General features: G+C 65.2%; 3 protein-coding genes across 5 annotated transcripts; 2 read left to right on the top strand and 1 right to left on the bottom strand.

Annotated features, from left to right (window-relative positions):
* Positions 1 to 51: 51 nt before the first annotated feature.
* Positions 52 to 5,918, top strand: ZP1 (zona pellucida glycoprotein 1). The gene is made up of 11 exons (XM_080403843.1): positions 52 to 1,688; positions 1,901 to 2,022; positions 2,106 to 3,417; positions 3,587 to 3,730; positions 3,859 to 4,043; positions 4,139 to 4,236; positions 4,464 to 4,591; positions 4,663 to 4,852; positions 4,929 to 5,079; positions 5,381 to 5,465; positions 5,566 to 5,918. The coding sequence occupies exons 1-11, from the start codon at positions 1,430 to 1,432 to the stop codon at positions 5,667 to 5,669; spliced, it is 2,778 nt and encodes a 925-aa protein (XP_080259969.1). The 5' UTR covers positions 52 to 1,429; the 3' UTR covers positions 5,670 to 5,918.
* A 271-nt stretch (positions 5,919 to 6,189) lies between these two features.
* On the bottom strand, positions 6,190 to 11,242 carry PRPF19 (pre-mRNA processing factor 19). The gene is made up of 16 exons (XM_080403866.1): positions 11,082 to 11,242; positions 10,794 to 10,943; positions 10,262 to 10,338; positions 10,017 to 10,158; positions 9,773 to 9,846; positions 9,592 to 9,654; positions 9,441 to 9,482; positions 9,268 to 9,342; positions 8,894 to 8,969; positions 8,555 to 8,664; positions 8,193 to 8,348; positions 8,046 to 8,115; positions 7,795 to 7,880; positions 7,102 to 7,272; positions 6,777 to 6,882; positions 6,190 to 6,505 (listed from the first exon to the last, which is right to left on the bottom strand). Exons 1-16 carry the CDS (start codon positions 11,098 to 11,100, stop codon positions 6,408 to 6,410), a joined length of 1,515 nt encoding a protein of 504 aa, XP_080259992.1. The 5' UTR covers positions 11,101 to 11,242; the 3' UTR covers positions 6,190 to 6,407.
* Positions 11,243 to 11,364: 122 nt separating this feature from the next.
* On the top strand, positions 11,365 to 14,462 carry TMEM109 (transmembrane protein 109). 3 transcript variants are annotated; one of them, XM_080403907.1, is made up of 4 exons: positions 11,365 to 11,514; positions 12,835 to 13,073; positions 13,212 to 13,314; positions 13,443 to 14,462. In XM_080403907.1, the coding sequence occupies exons 2-4, from the start codon at positions 12,864 to 12,866 to the stop codon at positions 13,811 to 13,813; spliced, it is 684 nt and encodes a 227-aa protein (XP_080260033.1). In that variant the 5' UTR covers positions 11,365 to 11,514; positions 12,835 to 12,863; the 3' UTR covers positions 13,814 to 14,462. The 3 variants fall into 3 exon arrangements, with proteins under 3 accessions (XP_080260033.1, XP_080260035.1, XP_080260034.1); XM_080403909.1 differs by having other exon boundaries at positions 11,376 to 11,514; positions 12,807 to 13,073; XM_080403908.1 differs by lacking the exon at positions 11,365 to 11,514 and adding an exon at positions 12,073 to 12,090.
* Positions 14,463 to 14,833: the final 371 nt, after the last annotated feature.

Raw genomic sequence — 14,833 nt, 5'->3', positions numbered from 1 at the left:
CAGTGTGTCTATAAGGTACGTCTATAGGCACATCCATGGCTCAGGGGGTCATGCGGGGCTCTCTGTGGCTGATACTGCTTTTTGAGGGGGTTTTTTTGAAGGTTTTAGGGGGGGCTATGGCTAAACTCTTGGCTGTGCGCACCCTGTCGCCGTGAGCCGGGGTTCTGTGCCATGAGCCGGTGGGAGCTGGCGCAGTCCCCGTTCCTGCACCGAGCTGGGGGTGGGTTTTTCCCTGGGAATGCCAAGGACAGCAGCTCCCTTGGAGGCAGGAGGGTTGTAAATCCCCAAAACGTGGAGGCTGGCAGCTTTAACTGGGATGGAGGATGGCAAACGGGTGTCTGGGCGCACAGATGCCTGGCACGTGCTGGGGCAGGGTGTGGGAGCTGGGCGTGACTGTCACACTGGCAAGGGGGGGGAGGGGCATCAGGGGTGGTGACTCAATTTAATTTCCAATAATGATAAGACCCAGAAGGGAAACATCTGAAGAGGGAGGCAGAGGGACCCCACGAAGAGGGAGGCAGAGGGACCCCACAAAGAGCTCAGCAGCCACCCAAGGGGACCAAGGTCCTCCCCGTCCTGGGGTCCTGGCAAATCTCAGCTCTGGCTCCCCACTTGCCGTCCTGTGGGGACCTCTGGGATGAGCACCGGGGGGCTTGGGACCCCCCTGGCACAGCTGGCAGCATCACAGCCACACTTGCTCTGGGGTGAGGGCAGCAGCCAGGCAGGCAGGAGAGGGGTGCTGGGGAGCACCCCAGAGCAGAGGAAAGTGATGGCTGGGTAGGGGTTGCCTGGGGACCCCTGGCCCCGCACCATGCTCGGGGCAGCAGTCTCGATTCCCCACTGCAGGAGTAGCTGCTCCGACTCCTCGCCTCCGTGGGACAAATTTTTCTTGGAAGGACTTTTTGTTCCCCTGTGGCACTGCCAGGGAGGCAGAGCCGGGGCGTGCAGCCACCGGGGGGGTGATGTGGGGACACCTGTCCCATTCTCTGGCCCCCAGACCTCACCGAGGCTGTGCTGCCGTGCTGCCCCGCTCCCTCCGCAGGCTGCCGGCCCCATGGCTGCCCTGGCAGCAACGTGTCCATCAGGGAGCCAGATGCCACCGCTTTCCCCACCGGTTTGCGGCAAACGCCAAGGCTGCGTGGCAAGCAGGGAGGTGGGCACACACTAGCCCCCTTCTCCCACCCAGATGGCTCAGTCCGGCATGTCATCCTGACTGGTGCTGTCCCCACTCCCCATCTGCACGGATAGTTTCTCCTGCGGTGGGACAAACTGTTTCTTTGAACAGCTCTCGGTTCCTCCCCGGTCACCCTGGCACGGCCGCGGGAGGTGACCGTGGGGCCAGGGCAGCGAGGTCGCTGGTGGCACGGGAGCGAGGAGCCCTGGGCAGAGCTCGTACCCCCGCCACGGGGCAGGAGGCACCGGTCATCTGATGTCCCCCACCGCGTCCCAGAGGGCTGGCTATAAATCCACAGCCCCAGCGCCAACCCACGGAGAGCCTGGCGCTCCGGCCTCACTCACCACCCCCGCCATGGGACAGAGCTGCTCCTTCCTTCTCCTGCTGCTCCTCCTGCCCCCGGGGCTTGGAGCCACCTTCTCGCTCCTGCGGTACCGCTACGACTGCGGGGACCACGGCATGCAGCTGCTGGCGTACCCCACCCGCGGCCGCACCGTCCGCTTCAAGGTCATAGGTAAGTGGGGGGCAGACGGGTGCAAGCCCCCTCCCTGGCTCATGGGTGCACCCCGCGGTTTCCCCCAAACCCCAGGGCGCTGGTGCCCTGGTGGGGTGAACCCAACAGCTCAAATGAGCTTTTGGCACGGGGAGGGTATCTGTGCACCTGCCTCCCTGGGGAGCATCGTGGCACCTGATTGTGCCCCCTCACCCCCTGCGGTGTCCCCTCAGACGAGTTTGGCACTCGCTTTGACGTGACCAACTGCTCCATCTGCCTCCACTGGCTCAATGCTGGGGCGGACGGTGCTGTCATCTTCTCCTCCGGCTATGAGGGCTGCCACGTCCTGGTGAAGGTGAGGGTGCTGTCCCACTTGTGGTTGTCCCCCGCCCTGGCACCGATGGGCAGGGGGTGACTGTCCCTCCCACTCTGCCGCAGGAGGATCACTACATCCTGAGGGTGCAGCTGGAGGAGACGCTGCTCAGCGGGGTCCTGGCCGCCTCCTACGAAGTCAACATGACATGCCCGCAGCCGGGTGACTACGAGAACCTCATGGATGGCAACGGGCACACCAAGCACCAGACCGGTCGGGGCAACAGTGTCCACCAGACCCAGGCTGACATCCTCGTCCCGCTGTCACAGCCTGGCCTCCTGCACCATGTGTCCCAGTCTGCCCTTGCCCTCCCGGGACCGCAGCTCTCTCCCCAAGCCCACTCAGCGCAGGTTCCCCCTGTGGCTCGGACCCAGCCGGTGCTGGCGCGCCCGGGGGTGCAGTCCCAGCCCGGCATGGCTCGCCCTGGCTCCCAGCCCCAGCAGGGCTTAACACGCACGGGTGTGCAGCCCCCAGCCCAGCCAGGGCTCCTGCACCCTGGGGCTCAGCACCAGCCAGGGCTCCTGCACCTGGGCCTTCAGACCCAAAACCAGCCGGGGCTGGTGCACCCTGGGGCTCAGACTCAACCAGGGCTCCTTCATCCAGGTCTTCAGACCCAAAACCAGCCGGGGCTGGTGCACCCTGGGGCTCAGACTCAACCAGGGCTCCTTCGTCCAGGTCTTCAGACCCAAAACCAGCCGGGGCTGGTGCACCCTGGAGCTCAGACTCAACCAGGGCTCCTTCGTCCAGGTCTTCAGACCCAAAACCAGCCGGGGCTGGTGCACCCCGGAGCTCAGACTCAACCAGGGCTCCTTCGTCCAGGTCTTCAGACCCAAAACCAGCCGGGGCTGGTGCACCCTGGGGCTCAGACTCAACCAGGGCTCCTGCACCGAAGGCTTCAGAACCAAAACCAGCCAGGGATGGTGCATTCTGGAGCCTGGCCCCAACCAGGTCTTCTTCGTCCAGGGCTTATGCCCCAAAACCAGCCGGGGCTGGTGCACCCTGGTGTCCAGTCTGGCTTAACACATGCTGGTGCTCAGACCCAAGCAGGTTTTGTACGCCTGGGAGCTCAGCCCCAAAGCCGGCCAGGCTTAGCTCATCCCAGACTTCAGACCCAATCCCAAACTGGTCTCCTCCACCCTGGGCTCCAGAGCCAGGCTGGGCTGGTACCTCCAGGCCAGGCACGACCGGGTCCAGCGCGCCCAGGACTGCTGTCCCGACCGGGTTTGGTGCGCCCCGGGCTTCAGGCACAGCCCCAGCTGGGCTTGGTGCACCCAGGGCTGCAGCCCCAGCCCCAGCCTGGCTTGTTAGGTCCTGGGCTTCAATCCCAGTCCGGTCTGCTGCAGTCCACAGCTCTCTTCTACCCCTCGGCAGGGGCAGGTAAGCCGGTGTGGTGGGATGGAGGTGTGCTGCTGGGGCTGGGTCCCCCGCCTCCCTGGAGCCACAGGTCACAGCCAGGAGGGGATGCTCGGGGCGGGCAGGAGGATGCTTTGGCAGGGGGCTGCTTTGGTGGGCGGCTCAGGGCAGTGTCCCCCCTCTGCCGGCCCAGGCACCCAGCTGACACGGGAGCAGTGCCAGGTGACTGCAGGGAGGATGCCGTGCGTGGCCCCGCAGGGCCGGGAGGCCTGCCTGCAGGCGGGCTGCTGCTATGACGACATGGACCGCATCGCACCCTGCTATTACGGCAACACGGGTAGGCTGCTGGGGGGGTCCCTGGGGGCCCCCCATCACTGAGCGCCTTGGCCGGCACCTGCTGGGGTGGAGAGAGGGGTTGCAGGTCCCCACGGCTCAGGCTGATGGAGTCACTCCCCCGTGCTGCAGCCACCGTGCAGTGCCTGCTGGATGGACACTTCGTCCTGGTGGTGCCGCGGGGCCTGGCCACCCAGCCCTACAACCTGGACAGTGTACGCCTCGCCAGCACCCAGGCCGGCTGCGAGCCCATCAGGGTGACAGACACCTTCGTGATGTTCCACTTCCCTGTCACACAGTGTGGCACCACTGTCCAGGTGGGAATGTGACATCCCTCCCCTTCCTGAGACACCCTCCCCAGCCACTCAGAGTGCAGGTGGGGACCCCGACCCTGTGTGCATGTCCACCCCAGGTGATCGAGGACCGGCTAATCTATGAGAACCAGCTGATCTCCACCATTGATGTCCAGGGGTCTCCCCGCGGCTCCATCACACGGGACAGCACCTACATGTAAGGGGAGGGTGGGCAAAGCTGGGCAGAGAGCTGGGACCCCCCCTCAACAAAGCCTGTTCTGCTCCCCCTCTGCCTGCAGCACCCCCGGAGCAGCTCCCCCCATCCTTGCTCCTGCCAGTGCTTGATGCTAGGCCAGGGGACCCCTGCAGCAGATGCCCCTGTGATGCCCACCCCTCCTTGGGCTGGGGGCTGGAGGGCATCCAGGTCTGCTCTGCTCCCCACAGCCTCCAGGCTCGCTGCATCTACAATGCCAGTGACCTCCTGCCGCTCCGCATGGAGGTGGCCGTGCCCCCCACCTCCACCCCCCTGGCCATGCTGGGGCCACTCGGGCTCCAGCTGCGCATTGCCACTGGTGAGCAGCCCACCTGTGCCCCCCCCAGGCCCACCCCCCTCAGCCTGCTCAGCCTCTTGTCCTTCCCGCAGACGAAAGCTACAGCTCCTACCACCCCGATGGAGACTACCCCCTGGTGAGGGTGCTCCGGGACCCCATCTACGTGGAGGTTCGCCTCCTGCAGAAGACGGACCCTAACCTGGTGCTGGTCCTGCACCATTGCTGGGCATCCCCCAGCACCGACGCCACAGCCGAGCCCCAGTGGCCCATCCTCGTGGACGGGTGAGCAGAGCAGGACAGGAGGATGAAGACAGGAGGGGTCACACACACCAACCACGGGTCTCTGTCTTCTGCCCAGGTGCCCCTTCACAGGTGACAACTACAGGACCCAGCTTGTGCCTGTGGGACCGGCCTCACCGCAGCTGCCCTTCCCCAGCCACTACCAGCGCTTTGTCATCTCCACCTTCACCTTTGTGGAGCCACCCTCCATGGCGGTGCTGGAGGGAGAGGTGAGGGGAGCAGGCATGCCCTGGGGTAGCGCCCAGGGGACTGGCCATGGACTTTGGAGGTCCCCAGTGTCAGCAAACCCCCCCAAAACCCCCTCTCTGGCACTTTTCCTGACCAATCTCCCCCCCAGCTGCCCGTGGTGCTGGCACAGCACCGCTGCCCTGTGCTACTCTGCTCCCAGACCATGGTCTGTAATGGCAGCAGGAACCCACACTGCTTGGGGCTGGAGGGTCAGGTTCCTTCCCCTTCTCTGGGACCCCCAGCACCATCAGGTGCTGATGCTGGCCCACCCGTGGCTTCCAGGTGTACATCTCCTGCAGTGCTTCCGTGTGCCACCTGGCACAGCCCGAGCCCTGCCGGCCCTCCTGCCAGCTGGGGGTGCCCTCACGTAAGTCTGGGTGCCGCCAGCTCCAGCCTCAGCAGCTGGCCGTGGGGGGCCACCTCTGCCTGCCCCAGCTTTCCACACTGACCCCCTGTGTCCCTCCCAGGAGCGCGTCGGTCTCTGGGGGACAGGACAGCTGAAGCCGTGGGCATAGTCACCTCCCAGGGACGCATCATCTTTCCAAAGGTCCCCAAGCTGCGGCCAGGCTGAGCCCAAAGGCGCTGGGTAAGCACCCTTCGCTCCCTGAACTGCTCCTTCATCCCAGCTCTAGCTCACTCTCCTCCTCCTCCTCTTCCTCCTGTGCAGCTCCTGCCTCCAGCCAGACACTGCCTGACATCTCTGGGGCAAGCTGGAAAAATAAACCAGTGCATAGCACAGCTCAAGCCGCAGGCTGCAGTGGTAGTTTGTCTCTGGGGGACAGGAGGCAAGAGTAGGGGCCCCTGTCCCTCCCAGTGCTTCTGCCGGCTCTGTCAGGCCTGCTCTCCTCCCTGCTATACCCCAGCCCTTCACAGGAGCCTTCCTTACCCCTGGGACAGGAGGGGCTGGCACACATGGCTACGGTGAATAGTTCTTTATTTCTGTAATGAAACTAGATAACTGCTTACAAAACCTGCACAGTCCTCCCGCCCTCCCTCCCTCCACACATCCCCACCACAATCCCGGCCACAAACATCCACCAGCACCAGGGCTGGACCTTTTGTTGCATCAGTTACAACCACAGAATCTAAAGTCAGGAAAAGACACACACAAAACTGGAAAAGAAAACTAAAACAACAAATCCATGAAGCACGGGGAAGGCGACATCTAACTTCCCCTCTGCCAACAGCTACAGCAGGGGAGCCTGGAGAAGTAATGAACTGGCCTGCCTCCCCCCAGCCCCGATACACCCTCCCGCCCTCCCACCCCAACCCCCAGCATGGCAGCAAGACCCTGGCCCCACGTCTGGGGCTACAGGCTATAGAACTTCAGGCTCCGGTCCATGCCCGTCGAGGCAATGAACTTGGCGTGGTGGCCGAAAGCCACTCCTGTGGTGAGGCCACTGTGCTCTGGGGAGGGAAGAGAGCCCGTGGTTACGGCACCAAGCGGAGCTGGCCCCTGCCTCCTCTCTGCTGCGGGTGGCACGGGCAGAGCCCGGCCATCCCCACACCTGCCCATGCTGAGGAGGCCAAGAGCCGGGGCTGGGCAGCTGTGGGAAGGTCGTGCTGCAAGCAGGGGTGCTGATAGGGTGGGTAGTGCTTTGCACCCCACAGCTCATGCTGCAGACCCAGGAAACACCTCCCCATCTGCCTCAGCCCTCTTGCAGCCGCAACTCCTCACCTGTGAAGTGGAGGATTTCTGTCCACTGCTTGCAGATGTAAATCTGGACATCCGTCCCGCCCAGGGCCAGGTAGGTGCCGCTCTGGTCAAAGATGAGAGACTTCACCTGTGGAAGAGAAGTGAAACGGCACTTCAGGTCTTCAGATCCGGCCCAGGAAGCTGCAAATGGCCCCTTGGGGTGCTGGCGGGGGGCAGCACCTCTGTGTCAGGCTCCCCCAGAGCAGAGGAGCATAGTCAGAAGCAGGTCTGGGATGGTGGGCACCAAGGGGAGCTGCCAGCCTGGCCGGCCAGGCCCATTGCAGGGGAAAAGGGGATGGTCACACACCTCAAAGTTATTGTCCAGCTGCAACGTCTTGAAGTTCTTGAGCTTACGCAAGTCCCAGAGCTTGACAGAGGAGTCGTCCGCTGCTGTGGCCAGGTAGTAGCCGTTCTCAGAGAAGGCGATGCTGGTGATGGGGCCCGAGTGCCCCGGGAAGTTGGCCACATTGGTGCGTTCCTGGGGATACGGCAGTTAGAGACAGGCAGGGAACAGCAGCACCCTCACAGCCAGGAGAGCAGATCCTGCCAACCACAGCTGGCCAGGCAGGCAGCTGGTATCAGCCTGCTTCAGAGTTAAAATGCAGGTGGGTGAACGGCGTCTGCGCCGCTTCCACATGCTCTGCGGACCTGCCGACAGCCAGAGCCGCTCCTGCGCTGGAACTCCAGCGCGTCGCCAACGCGTGGCTGGCACTGACAAATTTCACAGCTGCGGGACTGAGCGAGGCCCCTGCATCCAGCACAGACTCAACCTGCAGCAGAGCTGCCTCCAAACCCTCCTGTTCCTCACGGATTCTCCTGGGGACACAGCAAACACCTTCTCATCACAAGACAGCCCCCACCACCAGCTATGATGCCAGAAGTGGACACTCTTGAGCTGAAGCTTTGTATTTTTGGAGAAAATCTCAGAAGAGGTTCCCCAAAGTCCCACTCCAGCAGACACGCTCCCTGTCCCCCTCCACACACTCAGGGCCAGCCCTACCTTCAGATCCCAGATCTTGATCTGAGAGTCCATCGTCCCTGTTCCAAAAATGAGCCCGTCCGGGTGGAACTGGGCACAAGTGAGAGCTGCAGAGACACAGGGAGAGATTCGGAGAGTTGGGGAGACTTTCTTTGTTACCAGGGTCCCCCCCCAGATGAGTTCTTGTGAAATCCAGGAGCCCAGGGCAAAATTCCTTCCCACAGGCTTGCAACAGCCCCCAGGGGTGGGAATAGTCAAGCTATAAGCCTTACCACAGCCAGAGCTCTCATCTGTCACCTTGGTGAGGACACGTCCTGTCTGGATATCAGAGAAAGCCCAGTACTGGAAGACAGGAACAGCGCGTTGAGTACAGAGCTGAGAAGCAGGGTCGGGGTCTGTGGCCCAGGTCTGGGTCTCACCTGGTCATCAGAAGAGCTGAGGAGGTAGTCGCCTGTCGCGTGGAGGCTCAGCCCAGTCACAGAGCCCTCATGGGCACGGACAACCTGCACACACGAGGCGTTGGGCACAGACCAGATCCGGATAGTAGCATCAGGAGAAGCTGAGAACACCAAGTCCTAGACAGGGACGAGGCAGGAAAGTTAACATCAAAAGACCTTCACCTCTCCGTTGAAGAGAGCTCCCTCCAGGCAAGAACCAGCCCGTCACCAGTCTGCAGGAGGTGGAGACCCCACCAGAACCGAGCACCAGAAAAGGGCCTGGAAAGCCCGACCCAGGGCAGCCTGGCTGCAAGGGAAGAGGCTGAATGTGGGTCTGAGCACACCTGAGACGGGTGGAAGACAACACTGGTAACCTTCTTGGAGTGCCCCTTGAGTGTTGCCAAAATCTGCTCCGAGCTCTTGTCAAAGACAATGACATTTTTATCAGCCCCACCTGGAAAACAAAGCAGGGAGTGGTGAGAAACGGGAGTCTACAGCCAGCCAAGTCCAAGCCCATCTTTCCTGGGGACCACCCTCCTGAGAAGCTTTGCCATGAGGCGAGAGAATCCCTCATGCCCCTCACCCCAGCTCTATCCCCCACAAAGCAGAGAAAGGGACCTGGTTCCAGGCAGCCACAGGCTTTTAGTGGACACCACAGTCCCACAGCAGAGGCGACTCCTTACCGGTGAGGATCTTGTTGGTATCGGAAGGACAGAGGTCCAAGGCAAGGATCCCTGGGATGCTGGCACTGTGCAGCCCCTGCAGGAGATAGGATGTCGGATTAATGCCACAAGAAAATGTCCCCAAAGGGAACTGAGAAGCCCTTGAGGGAGCCCGGAGTGTTTTACTCTGACAGCAGGAGCCTGTGCCACATCTAACACAGCACAGGTCCTTGCTGGCTGCAGCACGGAGAGTCCCGACCCTCTCCCCACACTGCCCAGCAGCAGATCTGTCTGCTGCTGTATTGATGCTGCAAAGCGGCACAGCAGAGGCCCAGGTGCCCAGCTACGTGGGGGAGTTTTTGAGCCCCCCTGCTCCCCCTCATCACGGCACTCACCACATGCGAGGCGACCTGCCGGTACTTGCTGAGTTCCTCCGGCTTCACCAGCTCCTCTGGAACTGTCTTTCCTCTCTGCAAAAGGAAAGCGGTGTGGAGATAAATATTGGTCTCTTGGGGCACAGCATGTTCTGGCTGCTGTGGCATCTTCAGAGCAGAACGGGGCTGCTTACCTTTTTACGCTCCGTGGTCAGCACCGTAGCCTTGTCTTGAAGCTGCAAAACAAGAGAAGGGTGGTCACAGACTGACCAGGGCTCCCGCGGCGGGAGGCTGGGGAAGAGCTGCTGCTGAAGGCCGTAGCAGTGCAAGTGGAAGACCCCTTACCTTCTGGATGATCTCGGGGGTCATGCCCGCAAGCTCTCCCAGATCCATGGACTCCCCAGCTCCCTGCACAGGACAGAGGAGGGAGCTGGTGACATCCAGAGGAGGAACACAGGGAAAACAAACCGAGATTGGCAGCAGGGAACCAAAGGGAAAAGTGCCAAGATAGGCAGCAGGGACTCACCGCCACATTCGGCTGGGTGGATGGCACCGCCTGGGGCACGATGAGGCCGGCCTGTGGTTTCAGAGTCGCCAAAGCTGCAGAGGCAGAGAAAGGCTGTGAGTTTAACAGGCGCTTGAAAGGGAAAGGAGACTGTGTGCAGCGCAGTGAATGCTACCACGACCATGTGCTACCGGGCCACACGCTGCTCTCCTCTCCACAGCTCCTCCTCTCTGAGGCCCACAGCCCCCACATCACCCCATGTCACCTTCTCTGGCGGCTGTGACCTCCTTGGTGAGCCGAGCAATGACACGGCAAGCGGCATCGTGCTGGTAGAGCGCGTGGGACAGTTCCTGGCGCGTCGTCTGCAGCTGCTGGCGGAGGGTGAAGCTGTGCAGCATGACAGCATCCTAGCAGGATAAGGCAGAGTCAGGCAAGGCAGGGAAACGCATTAGCCCTGGTGCGGGCAGCTGCAGGTGCTCAGCTCCGTTCCAGACATGATCCAGCACTTACCCACTCATCCTGGAGGGCTTTCAGGATGGCTGGGATGCTGGTGGCAGAAGGAGGCTTGGGCCGGATGGGGTGGGCAACTGTCAACAAGACAACACGAACACATCAACCATGTCCTCAACATTTGGTCCCTTCAGACAGCTGCACCCATATCTCTCCACCCTGCGGCCACCTGATCCCTGCAGCTCAGCTTTCCCGCTGCAGCATGCTGATGGTTTGCCTCCCCCAGCTATCAGGGAGAGCACCACTGACCGATCCCTCGGGAAATCCTTCCTCAGGGTGCCAACACCCCACTGGGGACATACAACTCACCCCAGACCGGACATAGCGGCCAGGTTCGGTGGCTGCCCAAGGTCCTTGGCCCCGCGTCACCGCTTCTCTCCCAACCCTTTGCTTCTGGCCCTAACCTTGCACCGTCACCCACGTTAATAAACCCACCGGCACCCAGAGCTCGTGCATCTCCCGACACAGCAAAGCCCCCGGTGCTTCGCCCAGGAGAACCGGCACAATGTCCCCCCGGCACCGCTCGCCCCACCTTTGATGTCGATGAGCTGTTCCTCGGAGAGCGGCTGGTTGTTGACGGGGTCGGTGCCGTTCTCCGCGATGTACTTCTCGATCAGCCGCCGCTCGTAGACGTGGTTGGAGACGGGGGAGACGCACGGGTGCTCGGGCACCTCGTTGGAAACTGCGGAGGGGAAGGCGGGAGGGAGCGGGGGTTACAGCACCGCCGGGGCCTGGCGGGTCCCCCGGTGCAGGACCCCCCCCCGGCCCGGTAACCGTCCCCCCCGCCCCTCGGGGCCTTCCCCGCTGCCCCCGCACTCACTGGAGCAGATGAGGGCCATGGCGGAGGCCGGGCGCCCGGCGCTCTCCGACTGCGGCCCACTCCGGTGCCGGTCGCGCCTCCGGTTCTTGTTCCGGTTCCGGGCGGCGCGCGCGGCCGCCGCGACGTATCCAACAGCTCACGCGGGCGCCGCCGCCGCCGGAAACGGAAGCGCTCCCGGCCTGCCGCGCGCCAGCGCGCTCCCACCTCCCCGCGGGGGAACGGCGCCTCCCGGCATGCCCCGCGCGCCGCCGCGGAGCCACCCCCCCGCCGCCGGAGGGGGGTGGCTGTTACCATAGCGACCGTGTCCCGGCATGCACTGGGGCGCGGAGACTCGGGACTACAGCTCCCGGCGTGCCCCGCGGCGGCGGGCGGGCGGCAGCTCTGTTCGCGCGCTCCGGCCCGCCCGGCTCCCCAGCGCCCCCGCGCGGTGGCGGTGAGCGCTGCCCCTCCGGGGGGCCCGGGGAGCGGATGGGGCGGGGGGGGGGACCGCGGGGTGTGTGTGGGGGGGTTTCGGGGCCGGGGGAGCCGGAGGGCCAGGCGGGGGGGGAGGGATTCCGTGGGTGTGGGGTCCTGGGGGGTCGTGGGGGTGGGGGAGCCGGGGGGGTTCCCTGGGGATGGGGGGAGCCCGGGGGGAGGGGGGATCCCCGGGGGAGGGGGGATAGAGGGCGTGGGGGATCCCGAGGGGACTGGGGAGGTCCCGGCGGGGGAGATCCCGGGGGTGGGGGACCAGGACCACCGGGGCATCCTGGGGGCTATTGGGGGGATCCCGGAGGGTATTAGGGAGATCCCCGGGGACGGGGAATAGATGGGCTGGGGGGATCCCGGAGGGATCAGGGGATCCTGGCGGTGGGGGGATACCGGGAGGACGGGGAATAGACGGGCTGGGGGAATCCCGGGGGGATCAGGGGATCCTGGCGGTGGGGGGATACCAGGGGGATGGGGAATAGACGGGCTGGGGGGATCCCCGGGGGACTGGGGGGATCCCCGGAAGATTGGGACGATCCTGGGGGTGAGTGGATTCCGGGGGTGGGGGAGCCGGGGGGAATCCTGGGGGGATTGAGGCGATCCTGGGGCTGGGGGATCGGGGCGGTGGGGGTCCTGGGGGCGGGAGGTATAGACGGGGTGAGGGACCACGGGGGACTGGGGGCACCCCTGGGGGTGGGAGACCCTGGGGGTAGGGGAGCCGGGAGGATCGGGGTGATCCTGGGGGGACTGGGGGATCCCGGCGGTGGGGGCATTCCGGGGGCCAAGGCGGGAGGGGGCCCATGGGGGGGGGTCGCCGCCCCCCCACGGGTGTGAGGGGTGGGGGTCCCAGGAGCCAGGGTGCTGGGGGGGCGCCCAGGCTGGGGCAGTGGGGCAGGCTGGCTGTGGGCTCGGGCACGTGGCGGGCAGGGGGGGCAGGGGGTGTGGGGAGGCAGCAATGTCTGCACCCCCCCCAGCACCCCACTGCTGCCACCGGCGCGGGGGGGTGCCGGACCCCCCTGGGCAGGCCCGTGCCCTTGGGCAGGGTAGGCGCCGTGTCCCGCTGACGCCTGTCCTAAAGATAGCGGGGCGGCCGGCCAGCTCGGCAGGGGGGCCGGGGCAGCTGGGGGGGCCTTTCTGCCCGCTTGGGGGTCCCCAAAACCCATCGGGGGCACCCCGCTGCCTCCAGCCCGTAGTGACGCTGCCGGCGCCGCTGCGGCACGGTGGGGGGCCAGCGGTGGAGACTCGGGGGGTCCCTCACAGCTCCCACCAGCTGTCCCCCTCCCCACAGAGACCCCGGGGTTAGAGGCAGGAGCCAAGATGGGGGGCGCCGCGGGGCGCCGGGCCCTGCTGGCCGCACTGCTGTGGGCCCCGTTCCTCGGCGGGGGGACGGGGGACCGGCTGGAGGACGGGCAGGCTGGTTTTCGGCCCCCCCCCGCCGCCGATGACCTGCTGTCGCGGCTGGGCCGAGCTGCCTGGGGGGGCCTGGAGGGCTGGCTGGGCCCCCAGCCCCTGCAGCTGCTGGCCGAGGTGAGGTCTCGGCAACCTCCCCCGCTGCCCCCCCAGCCCTGGGCGGTGGGGACACGGGGGGGGGCTGCGTCCCATCCCCCTGCCGCCAACCCTTTTCCCTGCCGACACCGCTTCCCTCAGCCCTGTCTCTCCCGGCAGAGCCTTGCCGCCACCGCCTGGGTCGTGTCCTCGGGGATCTCGGTGGCCCTGACCACGCTGGGCGCCATCCTGGGGGATCTGCTGGCCGCCTCCGGCCTCGGCGGTGAGTTGGGGGGCCGGGGAGCGGCAACCGGGCTTGTGGGGGGGGAATCCAACCCCGGGGTGGGTTTGGCACCCAGCCCTGATGCCACCGTCGTGGCCGTGCTGCCGTGACACCCGCTACCCCCGCAGGGGACAGGCTGGTGCGTGCGGCAGCGCTGGGCCCCAGCGAGGTGCAGCGGGTGCTGCTGTGGGGGCTGACTGCCCTGGTGGCTTCCTGGGTGCTGTCACGGCTGCTGCGGCTGCTGCGGCCCGTGCTGCGCTGGGTGAAGCTCTGCTGCTTCCTGGGTGCCTTCCTCCACGTCGCGGCCTCCCCGGAGAGCCCCACGGTGCAGGCGGGGATGCTGCTGGCTCTCTGGGTGCTCTATGCCCTTCTGGGGTGCCTGGAGGGACCCCCCAGCCCCAGCCCCCCGCTGGATGCTGCCGTGCGCAGCCTGGAGTGGAAGGTGGAAGAGTTGCGGCGGCGGCAGAAGTGGGGGGGTCCCCGTAACCGGGAGGAGTGAACTCCCCCACCCCTGCCTTGGGGGACAGCCTGTCCTGCTGCGCTGTCCCCAGCGTGCCTGTTGGCTTGGCTCTGTGCCCCCAAGCATGCGTCCTCCCTGCTGAACCCCCGCGCCCCTTCCTCTGCCCCCCACCGCTGCACCAGTTCTCCTTGGGGGCCCTGCTCCCATTAGCCCCCCAGCTTGGGAGCCCCCCGTCCCACTGCAGGCACAGGACCCTGCCCCCGCCCAGTGCAGCACCCCAATACTGGGGACGTGCTCCCCGCGCACACAGCACGGTGCCTTCACACAAGCCAAGAGTGCCTTCCCCCAGCGAGGGGGTCCTCCTGTGGCCCCGGCAGCCCCCTGTGTCCCCCCCAGCCCCAAATCCAGGCCCACTATGGAGGGAGGAGAGCACCCCAGTCCCCACTCGCCTGGCCCAGTGGCTGTTGTGCCCAGCCAGCCGGCTCCAGCAGCGGCTCGACACACAGATGGGAACCTGCTCCCTGCTCCGGGCATCTCCCCAGCGCAAAACGGGGGCTGCGCTTGCATGGGGGGGCTGCAGCCCCCCTTGGGGCCGGCAGCCGGGCCCTGCACTGTCAGTCCTTGGGTTTTAAGCTGCTTTTTAAACTGTTTTGATAATATGGTTCTGAATAAACACGGTTATATCCTAGCCTGGCTCAGCTGCTCTCCCCGCAGGGAAGGGGCACCGGGAGCATGGGGAGCTCCCCGTGGGAGCTGCCTGGCCCCCCATACCCCACTCGGGGTGGACAGGTGTGGGGGGCTCGTTTCTGGGGCGCAGGGGTGGTGCCACACATGTCCATCTCTCTGTTTGCTGAGGCCGGCACTGACCACGGAGCAGGACAGGGGGTTTATCCGTGCCAGGATCCGTCCCCATCTGTCCCCATCGCCCCCCAGCCATCCCCGCTGCCCTGTGCTGTCTGCCGTGCCTCCCGCTCGTGCCGTGCCCCCGGCTACGTCTGCCCTCCAGTCCCTCCCATGTCCCCAGTGCCCCCCAGTTGCCCTGATGTGGACGGGACAGGG

Source organism: Falco punctatus, assembly GCF_963210335.1.
Source record: "Falco punctatus genome assembly, chromosome: 10".
In the NCBI taxonomy this organism is placed as follows: domain Eukaryota; kingdom Metazoa; phylum Chordata; class Aves; order Falconiformes; family Falconidae; genus Falco; species Falco punctatus.
The sequence above is the reverse complement of the archived record's forward strand: the minus strand, read 5'-3'. Positions and strand labels throughout refer to the sequence as shown.

What these genes read in the sequence shown, in the direction of transcription:
- PRPF19 (XM_080403866.1), bottom strand. An exon ending in TGACCACGGAGCGTAAAAAG is followed by an intron (nt 9,343 to 9,440) that starts GTAAGCAGCCCC and finishes TTCCTTTTGCAG; the next exon opens with AGAGGAAAGACAGTTCCAGA. An exon ending in AGAAATCCTCCACTTCACAG is followed by an intron (nt 6,506 to 6,776) that starts GTGAGGAGTTGC and finishes TTCCCTCCCCAG; the next exon opens with AGCACAGTGGCCTCACCACA.
- ZP1 (XM_080403843.1), top strand. Translation starts at nt 1,430, where the DNA reads ATGTCCCCCACCGCGTCCCAGAGGGCTGGCTATAAATCCACAGCCCCA. An exon ending in GCTGCCACGTCCTGGTGAAG is followed by an intron (nt 2,023 to 2,105) that starts GTGAGGGTGCTG and finishes ACTCTGCCGCAG; the next exon opens with GAGGATCACTACATCCTGAG. An exon ending in CTGCTATTACGGCAACACGG is followed by an intron (nt 3,731 to 3,858) that starts GTAGGCTGCTGG and finishes CCCGTGCTGCAG; the next exon opens with CCACCGTGCAGTGCCTGCTG.
- TMEM109 (XM_080403907.1), top strand. Translation starts at nt 12,864, where the DNA reads ATGGGGGGCGCCGCGGGGCGCCGGGCCCTGCTGGCCGCACTGCTGTGG. An exon ending in CCCTGCAGCTGCTGGCCGAG is followed by an intron (nt 13,074 to 13,211) that starts GTGAGGTCTCGG and finishes CTCTCCCGGCAG; the next exon opens with AGCCTTGCCGCCACCGCCTG. An exon ending in GGCCGCCTCCGGCCTCGGCG is followed by an intron (nt 13,315 to 13,442) that starts GTGAGTTGGGGG and finishes CTACCCCCGCAG; the next exon opens with GGGACAGGCTGGTGCGTGCG.